The following is a 16,898-nucleotide window of genomic DNA, read 5'->3' as shown; positions in this document are numbered from 1 at the left end:
TGTGTGTGTGTGTGTGTGTGTGTGTGTGTTGTGTGTGTGTGTGCGTGCGTGTGTGTGTGTTATAGTGTCAGTTATTCTTTCTTTTGTCCCGAATCCTTGCTTTCCAGAAACCTGTGATGTCATTCTTCCTTGAAAATTTCTTCCAAAACTTGGTTGTCCAACTTTTGTCCGAGAGATGAGGTCGGAACGGTGGTATGAGAAGAATTCAGAACTTGACACCTTGATGTCATCATCTGACTGATTGGCTAATTACACACTTGACTGTCTTTTGTCGACCTGGATCATAAAATTGCCGACCATGTTGATTTACCCACCCCCTTATGAACGTGAGTCTACTTGAGACATCAGCGTAGCCAACACACACCAAACCCAAAGTCGGACCGTAACAAGTTTTCATTATTTTATGCCTGTCACCCCTCCCTTTTACCCCCCCCCTCCGCCCCCACCGCTTACCCCTTCTCAGTTCACAGTTAATTGTCTGCAGCCTCAACCCCCCCCCCCCCCCCCGTGGGTAATAAATCACTCGACTATCGTCGCCTGCTTCTGATGACCGCTCTAAATAATTTGTCAGATAGCAGTGTGCAAAAGACACCGCTGAGTGTACATGTATTACCTTTCCTATATGCTTAGGACACGTGCCTTTTCAAGTCATTGTCAATTACAAAATGTAGGTCTTACAACACAGCCACTGATTTTCAGGTGACGGTATCAATGCCGGGTCCCTGCTCTGCGAAAAAAAAGTGTTTGCATTAATCGGAAGAAACATACTGCATAAGCGTAATTTATGCAGAGGTATGATGTTCTTAAGTTGTGAGATTTTTTAACGATCACGATGCCTTCAGTGCTTACTAAATTCATTGATTAGATTGATTTTATATAATGAAGTTAGAATTCTGCTGCTCTGATTAGTGAAATATTCAAAAATGCTATCATGCTATTTTGGCACCGTCATGGCTTTCTAGACTTATAATATATCTGCGTAATTGATTTTAACTCTTAGAAATCAAAAGTATAACAAATTGTATTGTGTCTCTTCTTGTCGTTAAATAATCACAACAACTGTAAAACAAATTTGCTTTGATAAAGCTCCCGTTTTTCTCTCAGAATTTTGCTCATTTTTGTTTTGTTTACATGCCCCAGACACAAAAACTACAAAACGATTCATAAAAGTTCCGTTCCATGCATTCCGTCTCCTCTCAATCTAAGATCCCCCCCCCCCCCCCCCCCCATAGATCCTCCCCCCAAAGTTTTCCGCTAGCCTCTTCGACTTTTCCCAACGAAGCGTACAGGAGCGGGGCAATTAGGAGCCTTTGCAATTTTATGACCCGTCTGAAAGAAGTGATTGACTGGACACTAGCTGCACTGTCAAGTGCTCTTAAAGAAGCGATCAGATACGTGAGAATCACAGTGTGACATTTGACAAGAGGTTGACGGAAGTCTGGCAACCAGATGTTAGAGGGAAAAAATAACTCACAGAAAAGGTGAGATCGCACGTGTCGGACAGATGAAGGTTAGAAAACAAGTCGCGTAAGGCAAAAATACAACATTTAGTCAAGCTCAGTCGAACTCACAGAATGAAACTGAACGCACTGCATTTTTTCACAATGACCGTAGTCTGCCGCTTGTGCAAAACGGAGTGAAACTGACGAGCCTGTTCAGCGCTGTAGTGGTTTTGCTGTGCTGCATAGCACGCTTTTCTGTACCTCTCTTCGTTTTAACTTTCTGAGCGTGTTTTTAATCCAAACATATCATATCTATATGTTTTTGGAATCAGGAACCGACAATGAATAAGATGAAATTGGTTTTAAATCGATTTCGGAAATTTAATTTTGATCATAATTTTTATATTTTTAATTTTCAGAGCTTGTTTTTAATCCAAATATAACATATTTATATGTTTTTGGAATCAGAAAATGACGAAGAATAAGATGAAATTGTTTTTGGATCGTTTAATAAAAAAATAATGTTAATTACAAGTTTCCGATTTTTAATGACCAAACTCACTCATTAGTTTTTAAGCCACCAAGCTGAAATGCAATACCAAACCCCGGCCTTTGTCGAAGATTGCTTTGTTAAAATTTCAATCAATTTGATTGAAAAATAAGGGGTGTGACAGTGCCGCCTCAACTTTTACAAAAAGCCGGATATGACGTCATCAAAGGTATTTATCGAAAAAAAGAAAAAAACGTCCGGGGATATAATTCCCAGGAACTCTCACGTCACATTTCATAAAGATCGGTCCAGTAGTTTAGTCTGAATCGCTCTACACACACACACGCACAGACAGACAGACAGACAGACAGACACACACACATACACCACGACCCTCGTCTCGATTCCCCCTCTATGTTAAAACATTTAGTCAAAACTTGACTAAATGTAAAAAGGAACCTTCTTGGTATGGATAACACTGGAAATATAACGTGCAAAACTTGTAATTATAGGTGCTGGACTTACAAATTCAACTTGATCGCACATGTCGCCCTTAATTGTCTCTCTCACTGCTTTCTTATTACCCTTGCAAGTTGAAACCACCCATCCCTCTCTTGCTTGATGGCAACTTTAAAGTTCTCCTTTTTCCCAACCGTTTTGTCCCAGCATATATAACCACTTCATGTCCCTAATTGGCACTAGTTTCTCTGAGGACGTTAAGCTTAGGTTAACTAACCAACCAACCGTTTTGATACTACCCATGTATCATGTATGTTTCTGAACATTTTGTTTTTATTTGGTATTGCTTCATTTTGCTTTTTTTTCATTTACAATGTATAATCTGTGAAAAAAAGGCCCAAACCAAATAACTTTTAGTTTCCGACGACAAGGAGTAGTGTATTTAACAAACAAAGCTTGATTGTAATGATTGCTTCCATTTTCTGTGCACCTTCCACCTCTACAACATGCGTACACTTGATAGTCTTCAACTTCGACCTACGGCGATCGGTGGATAATTGAGACAGTACTAGCTCCGAGGAGCTTTCCAGGTTACCGAAAGACTTTGATTTTGATAACAATGTTGAAAAGGCTGTGAGCCCTTTTATCCTCAAGGAGAGAGACGGACACCGGCCCCTATAATGGGCTTTGGAGCGTGTCAAAGTTCATTGCATCCTGATCAGCATATAAAACGTTTATCGCTTATTGTAGTTGTGTATAACTCATAGTAGTGGGAATAAGGTGACGCGCTAGTGTGAGTTTGTGTGTGAGTGTGTGTGATTCGTATATATATATATGGCAGTAACGGATGTTATTTGTGTTTGGACAATTACAAACATTTAATTCTTGTACACAGATTAAAGACAGTTTCCCTTCCAGGTCAAATGTCTTAATGATGCAAATACAAATAAAATACCCCCAAACTGTTCTGAAACGATCAATTTTCGTTTGAAATACTTCATTTCTTATGGAAGGAATACACACTGGCGCACAGTCTTTTGTTGTCTTGGCTTGCGGCCTAAATCTGACACAACAAGGCTCGAAGAAGGGACATAATGCTTTATTTCATATATTAAAAAGAAATACATGTAGTGTCAACACTCAGTTGGCAGTAGGCCAGAGACATAGTAGGCAGTGGAAAGTTACTAAAAAGTGACCTAAGTTGAAAAGATGTGTATTTCTACTCCAGACATTATGGAGGCTCTGGTGTCACTAATATCAATGTGCTGTCTTTGTTTTGTTTAGCGACCAGCATCAAAGAGGCGCATAGAGGACTGCCTGGGAGAAGAGGACCACCAGGACAAAGAATGAAATCGATTGAATATGCTGTGCTGTTGCGCTGCAAAGCTGCGTGCATTTTTAGTTTCTCCGCAACATAATATGCATGTTTTTGTTATGAAATAAAATTGTTGATCGTATCTTGAGTTTATGGTGTTACATGTAATAGTCCTTATGATCTGTGACTGAGTGTGAAAGTTGGTGTGTGTGCGTGTATACATTTACCAAAACCTACATTCACTCTCAACGTTGCATTCACGTCGAAATCAAACCAAACCACAACCACAACCAAAAATTCACGTTGTGTCGACGTGTAATTCACGTCAATTTTATCAGAAAAAAAATGCACCAAAACACAACTTTTACGTTGTGTCAACGTAGAATTCACGTAATTTTTGATCTAAATTTTGACCTAAAATTTACGTTCCATTCACGTGGACATTACGTGAAAATGCAACGCAATTTCAACCAAACCACAACCACAACCAAAAATTCACGTTGTGACAACGTAAAATTCACGTAATGTTTTTACGAACAATCCACCTCCACCAATAATTCACGTTGCATTCACGTTGGTGTCACGTAAAATGCAACGTTGTTTTCCAACGTTATTCCCACGTGATTTCGTCCATACAAATCTACGTAAAAAAACGTTGAAACGCAACGTAAACCCAACGTAACCCAACGTGAATATAACGTGCATACAACGTAAAATTGTTTGCTGGGAGGTGAAAAGGAACGTAAGCATGCAATATTAAAGACAGGGTAATTTTCAAGTCAGCACCAAACCCCTCCCGAAAGTTTTCTTCGTCCGTTGCAGCCTTCTTTCCGTGTCTTGTCGGCATGTTAGTTCTTTTGTTCTGATTGTTATTTTTCTTGCAGTTTTAAAATAGGATAGAAAAGAATGTATGGATTTTGGTTAGGTTATGTAGATAGATGGCAGATGCAACAAAAGTTTAAGCCACATTTATGTTTTATTTTCTTTAGTTTAGATTCGAAATGATCCTTCTTTTCGCAGAATATAGTTTTGCTTCTCGTGTTGAGCGCCTTATTTCTGCATCTATCTTTGTGTCAAACAGTGCTTTGTGTTAGCGTTCTTTGCCAAAACTTCTTAGTTGTGTGTCACCAGCGAAGAGCTGATGGGGAGAGGAGAGGTTGGACAGTATTTGTGATAATGTCTGTTAGTACATATGACAAAAAGTATGGGCCCAAGAACTGAGCCCTGAGTGACACCAAACTCGAGCTTAAAGACATCAGACACCGATTGACCCCCAAAATAGATTTTGCTAACATTTTGCCTGTGATATTTTCAGAGTAATTTTAAACAAGTATGAACAAAATAGAGAAATCAATTGGACAGACTTTATGATACAGAATTTTGAATGTGATGACATGCCAAGAATCATACAAAGGGTTGGGTAGTTGAATGGAGTATCTGACCGATCAATTACAATCACAGGACCTATTTTGTAAGTGGTATTAATGCCTGGTTTACATTTGTTGTAATGGTGTGTTCCTCAGTATTTTAATTATCGTAACGTGTCTTTCCGATATGGCTGGAAATAGCGTATTTACATTACGTTTTCGTGGGCTAAATTAGATCAGTTTTTCAATTTGAATGAACATATTTCATGGAGCCTCCGAGCGATTTTAACAAAATCATGACAAAGTGCAGAACAGAGGTCACACAATCACATATCAAACATGTAAACCAATTGACGGATACAATTTTGCACCGACCTGCAAAACGTACCATTACCCCTATTTTGAAAAATGGCACCTGAAGAGGTAAAAGTGATCGTACTCTAAAAAATATGCATGTTGAGTTATATGTGAGCGCTCATTCAAAGCATAGGCCTATATAGCCATACGTCTAAATATAGGTCTCTGTTCTGCCATGTTCAAAAATAGAAATAACTATACCTTCAGAAAGTTTAAAATTATGATACTGTAGTGAAAAAATACATTAGGACGTCAGTAAACGTGCGCGCGTGCGTGTGTGTGTGTGTGTGTGTGTGTGTGTGTGTGTGTGTGTGTCGAAGCTGAGCGATGCCCTTATCCCATGTAAAACCTGGTCACTGACTGTTGTCAAGACGGAAAGAAAAGTAGCCGTTTAACATTGGCGTACTAATAAAAAAAAAAATGCAATGACACCAATTTTACTTTTGTTGTGGACATTTCAATTTCAGGCCGAATTAACTAATTAATCCTATTTGATGCATCCAAGCTGAAACGTTGGTTTTACCTGGGGCTCAAAGAGCAACAAAAATGACATTATTATGCTAATAATAGTTAGTCAGGTATCTCACACTTCTCTGACCATGTATTCCTCTCACGCTGTCCAGACCAAAGATGGCGGACCGACTGACAACAAGACCGGGCTGGATGAGTGTCGTCTGCTTGCTTGGCCTTGCGGCCATTTTGATTCATTGCGTCACAGCAATCCCAGCAGGCTATGCGGCAAAGAGATCCGCCCTGATCGAAGCAGAAAAAAGTTTACGGACTGGAGGAACCGGTTCCAGTTTGAGCCACAAGGAACAAATTGTGGACAGAATTCTGATGCTGGAGAAGCGAAAGCTGATCGAGGCAACTCGACTGAACGGGTCTAATTTCGCCGCCCGCTACAACTTTCTCAACATGACGGCACGGGCTGACATGGAAGCTACCAGGGGCTTTCAGATCATCAAGAAGATGCCAAAGGGTAAGCGGATCACTTTCTGGGACAATCTAGCACTTCGATATATCTGTTTAAATTTAAGAGCTTTCTGGGTGCTGCCGAATTCCTACTGGATGCACACACACACACACACACACACACACACACACACACACACACACACACACACACACGCACACACACACACACAGGCACACACACACACACGCATACACGCATACGTACATACATGCATACATACATACATACATACATACATACATACATACATACATACATACATACATACATAAAAAGGTGTTTGCTTATTCAATTTTGACCCACTGCTCTCAGAAATTACAGATTGATCTCAATCTTATCTTGAATGTCCCTGCTACTCTGCCCTGACGGGGTACAGAGCTATTGCTTATTGGCTGTTGCTGACCTATGCCCAATGAATCCACGATTAGCTCTGTTAGGCCGATGTGCATGATGTGTACGCCAGGGGGGGGGGGGGGAGAGGGGGGAGGGGGGGGGGGGTGGTGTTGCACGACAATAAAGCAACCGGGAGCATTGATTGGCTAGTTTTAAAATATGTGCATAATATATGCATCATTCGGTGTGTAACACGTGCTCAAGGATTCCTTGACGAGCTTTCATTGGTTTCTTTTGACCTATTTGCATAATGTATGCTTCAATTGGGCGTGTTGCACGAGCACGACGAAGCCATCACGAGCATTGATTGACTCCCTTTGAACCATTTGCATAATGTATGCTTCAGGGGGCGTATTGCACGTGCACGACGAAGCTATCACGAGCATTGATTGGCTGGTTAGCAACGTCACGTACCGGAACAACTGCTACATGTGTGTTGACAGTGCCAGTGACTTCCGTGTCAAGTTCCACTTCTACAAGTCCCCGCCGCAAGATGCTGGTACAGTGCGTTCAGTCTAGCATTGTGCCAGTGATAATAAATGACTGTTCAGTGTGTGTGAGTGTTTATGTGCCACGGTGTGTGTGTGTGTGTGTGTGCCAGTGCAGGTGTATGTGTGTGTGTATCACGATGTGTGTGTCACTGTGTGTGTGTGTGTGTGTGGTGTGTGTGTGTTTGTGTGTGTCTGTGTGTGTCACGGTGTGTGTGTGTGTCACAGCCGTGTGTGTGTGTGTGTGTGTGTCACGGTGTGTGTGTGTGCCATGGTGTGTGTGTGTGTTAAATGTCAGCAATAAATATGTCAGTGACGTGTATTTTCAGCCTGTGTGTGGAGACTGGTGTCGGCTTTCAGACGGGAATCTGGGGATGCAGCAGCTTTTGACAAAACGTAAGTCTATCGCAACAGTAGGTGTGTAACAATTACACGCATAATTATGCTTCTCTTGCTTTGTACTTTATAACTTGCATATTCGGGACTTTCTTTCCCCCGTTTGTAGTCTCCTTTATTTTATTTTGTTAATTTTCTCCACTGTTGGCAGATTGCACAACAACATGTCAATGGTGGTAGCCGACCCCACCACTGCCTATCCAGACCTCAGCACAGCTTGGACCAGGTTCAAGGCCTACTTCGCTCAGGTGGAGGGCTTGGTGCTCTACGCGCCTGTCTTCGCAGACTACCTGTGGGAGGGCATGCTCCAGTTCAGGGAGGATAATGTCCAGTACCTGGAGATCAGGGGGCTCCTGCCTCCGGTATAGCCATATGTGACCCTCCATCACGAAATGAGTCGCATGTCACCTCGCGCGGTTCTGCGCTAGGCTTAATATACTTGTAAGTCCGGGGATCGTGTCTGGTAACAGTGTGAGGGTCCCCTTAGTCACAGGCTTATAACTCAAACAGTTTTTGCTCTTTTCTAAAACGGTTTTCACCACTGGATAGAGCATAAAAAACTCTGTAGGAAAAGTTAAAAATGTGAAAATCATGCAAAGGTGACATGCGACTCATTCCGTTGTGGAGGGTCACATATGTCTGTCGTGTGTTTCGTTGTGGCGGTGGACGATCGTGCCTGTAGTCTGGTGTGTCGTTTGAGCACCTCTGATGTCTGTCTGTCTGTCTGTCTGTCTGACTGTCTTTGTGCATGTCAGTCGGTCTGTCTTCTGTCTGAATGACTACTCTTGTGTGTGTGAGCGCTTGAGCGCGCGCGCGCGCGCGCGCACGCGCACGCGCGTGTGTGTGTATGTGTGCAAGGCTTCAAGTTTTTTTTGTTTTAGCCCCGCGTTCTTGTGTGCGTGCGTGCGTATGTGTGTTCGGACTTTGTCTGTGTCAGTGTGTATGTGTGTTCGTGCGCACATAAGTTATGTCCAGTCCAACCACATTCCGCGTACACAACCATTACTTCCATCCCCATTTTGAAATATCGCAACAACAGACTTCCAGATACATAACACGATCATATGTGTTCTCTGTTTGCATGTTTGTCCAGTGTCTTGTCCCCACATAAAGCATATTAACTCTACCTGTCCCAAGATAGGCCAAATGGTTCTAAGAGGACGTTAAAACTAATTATCATCATCATAAGTTATGTGTCAGTCTTGTCTTTGTTTTATGTTTGTCCTTGTTTCTGTCTGTTTTTCTGTTTGTCCTTGTTTCTGTCTTTGTTTTATGTTTGTCCTTGTTTCTGTCTGTTTTTCTGTTTGTCCTTGTTTCTGTCTGTTTTTCTGTTTGTCCTTGTTTCTGTCTGTTTTTCTGTTTGTCCGTGTATGTGGCTGTCTGCATGTTTATGTCTGCTTGTCTTTCTGTATGTGTCTGTGTTCGTGTATTTGTAGATAATTGGAAAAAAGCGAATGATGATGATGATAATGATGATGATGATGATGATGATGATGATGATGATGACTTGAGTGCTAAGCAGTAAAGAGGCAGAGCGATGTATCACCTGTCTGTGTCACTGTGTGTCTAGGTGTACGAACTGAATGGCACAGTACACGACGCTGACTGGGTGCTCAACGTCTACAAACAGGGAGTGGCGCATTTCGTTCAGCAGTACCCGGACTTCACGGGGGCCAGGTTCATCAAGACCTCACTCAGGTCAGTGCAAAACTTACACCTGCAGTTATATTACCCTTTTATGGTCAAGCTAATTATTCAGTGCTATCATAGTTTTATGTGACTTTACCGGGGCCAGGTTATACCTCTCTCAGGTTAGTGGGCAACATACATTTGCAGTTATATCTTCCTCTTGTGACCAAGCTAACTGTTCAGCATTCAAGGTTAGTGTCAATGTGCGAAAGTGATTCAGCACACACAAAATCCCCGCTCTGCACAGGTAGCAACATGGCTGATGGTGTTTGGTATGTGTCCAAGTGGGGGAGGATGGTCTTATCCCATCTGGGCCGGGCAGATCTGAGGTGGTAAGCCAAACCGTTCTGACAGGATTGAATGTACCTGTTTGTTTAAACAAGTTTTTATTCAATAAATTTCATTGGAACTATTGCCGCATACATGAAATTAGGAACATGGAGCACAACAAGCTAGGCTTATGAGCGTACTCTTATAAATTAAAAGCAAATGAAATTTGGCGGACGATTTTAATATAACAGGTTTGAAATAATGTCAAAATAATAATTGTAAATTATGGTAGACAAACATGTAACAATAAAAGGAACACAAAAAAACCAAAAAAAGACAGTGCTAAACTAACAACAGTACTCACACGCGCTCGCACACTCACTCGCACACACACGCATACAATGACTTCCACCATCCTTTTGCATCAGGCATGAAGTCATTGTGGACAACAACAAACAACAACAAGCAAACAAACCAACAATCAAACAGACACACAATCAACAACGTCGACAGTTAAAGTCAACAATCAAAAACAAAATATTTAGACACGCAGTCTCACGTGTTAATGTAAAATATAGGGTAAACTAAGGTATCAAAGGTACCTATTTTAAAAGTAACTAAATAAATAGCTAAAACAACCAGAGATAATAGAAGAGAAAGTACTGCTACTTGCTCTCTTGGACAACATTCAAAGGTCCTTGTCTACATTTTTATACCGAAATCGCCATTTGACCATTAAAATGCAGAGTCTATTATCTACAAATATCAACAATACACCCCCTTTCGATCAGGAAAGACGAAGCCAGTGTAGCCGTTGGAAAATTCATTGTAGTATTCCAGCGTAGTACTCATAGTAGGATATCCTTATTTGGAAAATGCCAAGCGCAAAACTCCTCTCAAATCCCGTGCATTTCGTGCGTTTAAAAAAAAGCGTGGACAGCGCTCCAGTGTCAAACTGTTGCTGCACTTGTTTGGGCGTGGCTATAAGCATAGTGACATGAATTGATTGATCAGTATTTTTAGGCAAAGCACGTATGTAATAATATTCACCGTCCATCTTGTTCAGGTCCAAAACGTCGCCGGACATCCTGAGCGACGTGAAAGAAGCCATGAGGCTGTACCTCCAGAACCCAGGCTTCGTGGTGGGCTTTGATCTGGTGGGGCAGGAGAACTCCCACCACCCCTTGATCTACTACGTGGATGACCTCCTGTACCCGTCTAAACAGAATCCACCCGTTAAGCTACCCTACTTCTTCCATGCTGGAGAAACAGGTGGGTCTTTATCCGATACAGAACTATCTTGAAACGGAGTCGGTCCTACTTCTTTTCTTCACTTTTGAGAGACAAGAGAGTAAAAAAAAAGAAAAGCTTCCTTTGACTTGTTCCGCAATATTGTATCAGTGTTTGGACCAAAAGAAGCACTTCAACGGACACTAATAACAAACTGAGCATACTGTTTTTTTGTTTTTTTAAACTTTAAATGTCTCAAAAACGGAAAAGCAAAAAGCCTAAAAATCAGTTCCGAAAGGTTCGCAAAGTGCAGGGTCTCAAACCGATTTGCTCAAAGCATAAGTCGATTCTCGTGCTTGTGCAGTAGGGGGTGCCAACAACAGTGAAGTATAGCACACATTTGTTTCGTTGGTCAACAGGTTTATCTGGCTTGTACGTGTACCCGGAAAGGTTATTTTCATCATAGATAAGAGACCAGACGCTATGCGCTATGTGGACACTCAATATTACGTTTATTCTATGGCAGTTGCAATCAACTGGTTCCTGCGTACAGTTGGTTGCACATGCAGCAAAAGCTGCGTGGTGTACCTACCCCTAAAGTGTCATGACGTGTCTTGTTAAACAGACTGGCACCTGCGTACAGTTGGTTGAATGCTGCAAAAGCTGCGTGGTGTACCTACCCCTAAAGTGTCATGACGTGTGTTGTTGAACAGACTGGCACCTGCGTACAGTTGGTTAAATGCTGCAAACGCTGCGTGGTTTACCTACCCCTAAAGTGTCATGACGTGTGTTGTTGAACAGACTGGCAGGGGTCGGCCGTGGACTACAACCTGGTGGATGCCCTCCTGCTCAACACCACCCGTATCGGACACGGGTACGCGCTCTACAAACACCCGCTGCTGAAGGACCGGATCAGAAAGCAGGGCATTGCTGTGGAGGTCAACCCCATCTCCAACCAGGTCAGTCCTTCATCCACAACTCTCGGCTCTATGGTTGGCCGTAGATCAGCAAAAGGCTGACCATCAATTATTATTAAGGTCTTAACAAAAATAAGATCTTATTTTGTTACTCCCTGAGTTTTTTGTACAGCCGTTAAGATTTACGACCTTATTTTAGGAAATAAGGGATTTTCACCCTTTGTGTCAACCGTCAAACGGCTGTCCAGCCTATCTCTGGCCTAACCAGTTCCTTTTTGCAGGCCCACTTAGGAACCCCCGATAACGGAGAATGTCTGCATTAATGGCGTCCACTAGGAAGACATTCGAGTAAACATAGGAGTTGACACCAACGAACGCAGAAGAAAAAGACGAAGAGAATGACTCTTAGGAACGAATGAGATCAACATAAAAATGAACGGAAAGACTAACATTTGCATGACAGTTAAAGCATTCAGAAAACCCGATTTAACGGACTCCATTCAGATGACACCAGCATGATAGCATCCCGTTTAGAAGAAAGAAAGACTTGCCGACCATTGTTGTCGCAATAAGTGAGTGTAGTTTTGCTCCATAATGCGTACCCTGCATTTTTTGCTGTTTTTTAACAAATAAAAATAGACCTTCGTTTTCCAACACTCCCAATATTTATTTCTGTAATTTTCTTTTACTTTGGCGGGTGTGTGTGTGTGTATGTGGGGGGGGGGGGGGTGGTTCTGGTCTTGTGTTTTGAATCAGAAAATCCCCCGAAAGCGGCGTATGGCTGCATGAAAGGCGGGGTAAAAACGGGCATAAGCTTACACGTAATCCCCCACTCGTGCACAACATAAGTGAACTTGGGAGTTTCAGTCAATGAACGAAGAAGAAGAATTAGAAAATAAATTGTCTTGTGTGCTGTTTGTCAACGGAGCTGTCTTTTCTCTGCAGGTTCTGAAGCTGGTTGACGACCCCCGCAACCACCCAGCGGCCGCTCTCATCGCAGAGAACTTCCCCCTCGTCATCAGCTCGGACGATCCCGCCGCCTGGGGAGCCGCGCCTCTTTCTCACGACTTTTACGTCACTTTTATGACGATGATTGGGGAGGACGCGGGCCTGGCCACTCTAAAACAACTGGCTAATAACTCACTGAGGTCAGTTCTTTTACTATAAACGTAGAGTGTTACGTCCCTTTTATGACGTTGACAGAGAAGCAGGCGGGATCTATTGAATCACATTGAATCAACTTGCCGTTAATTCGCTGAGTGTTCATATATGTATCCGTTGACTTTTACGTTATGTTAATCACGCTGACAGGTGAGAAGACTTAATGTCAGTAAAAAAAAATATAAAAAAATGTCAGTTTCTGGCTGAAATCGTTTTATATGGCTTTGGTGTCACGTTGGTGGGAGTGAAATGAAAAAGGTTCATTTCGCCGCGATTTAGAATGGGACAGTCTTCCCGTTGTTCTATCTCTGTCTGTCTGTCTGTCTGTCAGTCTGTGTGTCTCCGTCTCTCCCTATTGTGCTACAGGCAAAAGTGAATAGACGAACTCCGGAAATAACTTTGTCTGGTTTGCACGTGTTGTGAAAGAGTGAATACTATTGCGTTTAGCGAAACAAGCTTTCAACGCTTCTTCTTCTTGTCCACGTGTTTCAGACACACCCCTCGCTAGTGACTGACCTATAATATGTCACTTGAAAAACTTTGACTCACTAAAAGCAAGAGTATTCACTCTTTCACAGGTTCGAACCCCGGCCGGGTCATACCAAAGACTTTAAAATTGGCAATCTAGTGGCTGCTCCGCCTGGCGTCTGGCATTATGGGGTTAGTGCTAGGACTGGTTGGTCCGGTGTCAGAATAATGTGACTGGGTGAGACATGAAGCCTGTGCTGCGACTTCTGTCTTGTGTGTGGCGCACGTTATATGTCAAAGCAGCACCGCCCTGATATGGCCCTTCGTGGTCGGCTGGGCGTTAAGCAAACAAACAAACAAACAAACTCTTTCACAACCCATACAAATCCGACATCGACTATTGATACCATATCATCATCGCTCATTGTATCTCAGTTGTAGGCCTACTGATGTGCACACAGTGTAACCCGCCACCCTGACATGTGTTTTTACACTACAGGTACAGTGCCATACAGCCCATGGAAAAACAGAAGGCGGAAACCCAGTGGAAGAAAAAGTGGGACTCCTTCATTCAGGAAGTGATCCGAGACTTCACCAGCTCTGACTTTCAAATTGTCGTTGGTTAATGGAAACACAATGAACTATTTTTGAAGCGTGTTACAGCTAAAGACAAGGCCCTTAAAACACGTTTTTCGGAAATAACCCTGTCGGGGGGGGGGGGGGGGGGGGGGGTAGAGTTACGGACGAGCGATGCCCTCTTAGATACACTAAGGCCGCGAAACAATATGACTGGATAGTTGAGCCATAGATCTTATTTTACAAGTCTCACTGTTTCGCCATTGTGTTTTATGGGAAGCAACTCTTACACGACCCTTAAAACCCCAACAGAGTTATTCCCCAACATTATCTATTGGCTGCTGCTGCTACTGTTACATTTCAACTTCATCTGTGACTGAACTACTCAAATTCCCGTTGATTTTAACCGAGAAAAGAGACTGATTTGTAGTTTAGATTTGTTTTTCTTAGAGCATGCCTCTAGCTCAAAGGCACTGGTATGTCTTTACGATTGTCCAAAGATCCCGCTGAAGGACTGTTTTCAATCAATCAATGAGTCTTATATCGCGCATATTCCGTGGGTACAGTTCTAGGCGCTCTGCAGTGATGCCGTGTGAGATGAAATTTTATACGGCCAGTTTTGTGTGTTTGTTTTCTAATGGAATCGAAAACAAGTCGCGTAAGGCGAAATTACTACATTTAGTCAAGCTGTGGAACTCACAGAATGAAACTGAACGCACTGCAATTTTTCACAATGACCGTAGTCCGCCGCTAGTGCAAAAGGCAGTGAAAGTGACGAGCCTGTTCAGCGCGGTAGCGGTTGCGCTGTGCTGCATAGCACGCTTTACTGTACCTCTCTTTGATTTAACTTTCTGAGCGTGTTTTTAATCCAAATATATCATATCTATATGTTTTTGGAATCAGGAACCGACAAGGAATAAGATGAAATTTTTTTTAAACGATTTCGGAAATTTAATTTTAATCATAATTTTTATATTTTTAATTTTCAGAGCTTGTTTTTAATCCGAATATAACATATTTATATGTTTTTGGAATCAGAACATGAAGAATAAAATAAAAGTAATTTTGGATCGTTTAAAAAAAGATCATTTTAATTACAATTTTCAGATTTTTAATGACCAAAGTCTTTGATTAATTTTTAAGCCACCATGCTGAAATGCAATACCGAAGTCCAGCCTTCGTCGAAGATTGCTTGGCCAAAATTTCAATCCATTTGATTGAAAAATGAAGGTGTGACAGTGCCGCCTCAACTTTGACAAAAAGCCGGATATGACGTCATAAAAGACATTTATCGAAAAAATGAAAAAAACGTTCGGGGATTTCATACCCAGGAACTCTCATGTACAATTCCATAAAGATCGGTCCAGTAGTTTAGTCTGAATCGCTCTACACACACACACACACACACACACACACACACACACGCACAGACAGACAGACAGACACACACACATACACCACGACCCTCGTCTCGATTCCCCCTCTATGTTAAAACATTTAGTCAAAACTTGACTAAATGTAAAAATGAGTTATTTATAAACCACGCTTTGCCCATTATTAGTCATTTTGCATTTTGATTAAATTTGGAGTTGTTTTTTCTCCTGCGTTACTGCAGAAATGAATAACATGTTCTTACAAAAGCTAATTGGGCACCCTGTAACATGATTTCAGTTTGACATCATATATGTGACCCTCCACCACGAAATGAGTCGCATGTCACCTTTGCATGATTTTAATATTTTTACATTTTCCTAAAGAGTTTTTTATGCTCTATCCAGTGGTGAAACCCGTTTTAGAAAAGAGCGAAAACTGTTTGAGTTATAAGCCTGTGACTAAGGTGACCCTCACACTGTTACCAGACACTCCCCGGACTAGCCTTGCGCAGAACCGCGCGAGGTGACATGCGACTCATTTCGTGGTGGAGGGTCACATATTGCCATGGGAATACTTCCAGGACAAAGGGAACGTCCGTGCGTGCGTGCATCCGTTGACACATGCATGTGTATGTGTGCGCGCGTGTGTATGTGCGTGTCACTCTGTTGGGTGTGTGTGTATTTTAGCTGAAAATTGAGTATTGCAATATTATGCAATAAAATATTAAAATCAGAGTTTTCATTGTTTTTTTGTGCGTTTCATGCACCTGAAAGTCGAATGCGTCCTTGCTCCTAATATATTTCTTATGATTTTCGGTCGGACCTGTCGGAACGAAGAATTTATGACCCCAATAATTGCCTAGTTTTACCCATAAATCTTGGTTTTATCCGCTTAAAATGAGGACCCCCCCCCCCCCCCCCCCCCCCTGCAACTTGACGGCTAGTCCGCCACCAGCAGCAGCTGAGCAGCAGACACTGATGATCGGGCCCGGCTGTATACTCACGAATGTCAGTGTGCGCCAGTGAAAATTGAATCAGTCATATGTGCACACATTCTCGGACAATGATGTTAGTACAAGGACAACTCCGGACCAAATACCCACAAGCATTCACTCGCTCTGCCACGCACCCGCACTGAACTCACTTTCTCACACGAGGCTCACACACATACACACGGCACACACCATATGCGCGCACACACACACACACACTGAAACACACACCGGCACACACACACACACTCACAAAAACACACGCACACACTCACACAGACACAGAAACACACACTGACAGGCACACACACACACACTGACGGGCACACACTGACACACACACACACACACATACCACTACTATTTGGCCAAAATCACCACACGAACGCACACAGATGGACACAGTAGGCACAGGGAGTCCTTCCCGTGTAAACGATTCGACTTGCCATCTTAGTTCTGGCCAGGCTATTGCTATTACATTGGATAAGATTGACATCCCACCACCGCTTCGACAATTCAAACACCACTGGACAGCTTTG

At 42.5% G+C, this 16,898-nt stretch overlaps 1 protein-coding gene across 1 annotated transcript; it reads left to right on the top strand.

Moving 5' to 3' along the window:
• Positions 1 to 5,943: 5,943 nt before the first annotated feature.
• LOC138978080 (adenosine deaminase AGSA-like) lies at positions 5,944 to 16,100 on the top strand. Its single transcript, XM_070350706.1, has 9 exons — positions 5,944 to 6,409; positions 7,146 to 7,298; positions 7,617 to 7,683; positions 7,835 to 8,045; positions 9,254 to 9,381; positions 10,709 to 10,914; positions 11,674 to 11,831; positions 12,735 to 12,937; positions 13,918 to 16,100. Exons 1-9 carry the CDS (start codon positions 6,061 to 6,063, stop codon positions 14,042 to 14,044), a joined length of 1,602 nt encoding a protein of 533 aa, XP_070206807.1. The 5' UTR covers positions 5,944 to 6,060; the 3' UTR covers positions 14,045 to 16,100.
• Positions 16,101 to 16,898: the final 798 nt, after the last annotated feature.

This window comes from Littorina saxatilis, linkage group LG10 (assembly GCF_037325665.1).
Source record: "Littorina saxatilis isolate snail1 linkage group LG10, US_GU_Lsax_2.0, whole genome shotgun sequence".
Classification (NCBI taxonomy): Eukaryota; Metazoa; Mollusca; class Gastropoda; order Littorinimorpha; family Littorinidae; genus Littorina; species Littorina saxatilis.
This window is presented reverse-complemented; position numbering and strand designations above follow the sequence as displayed.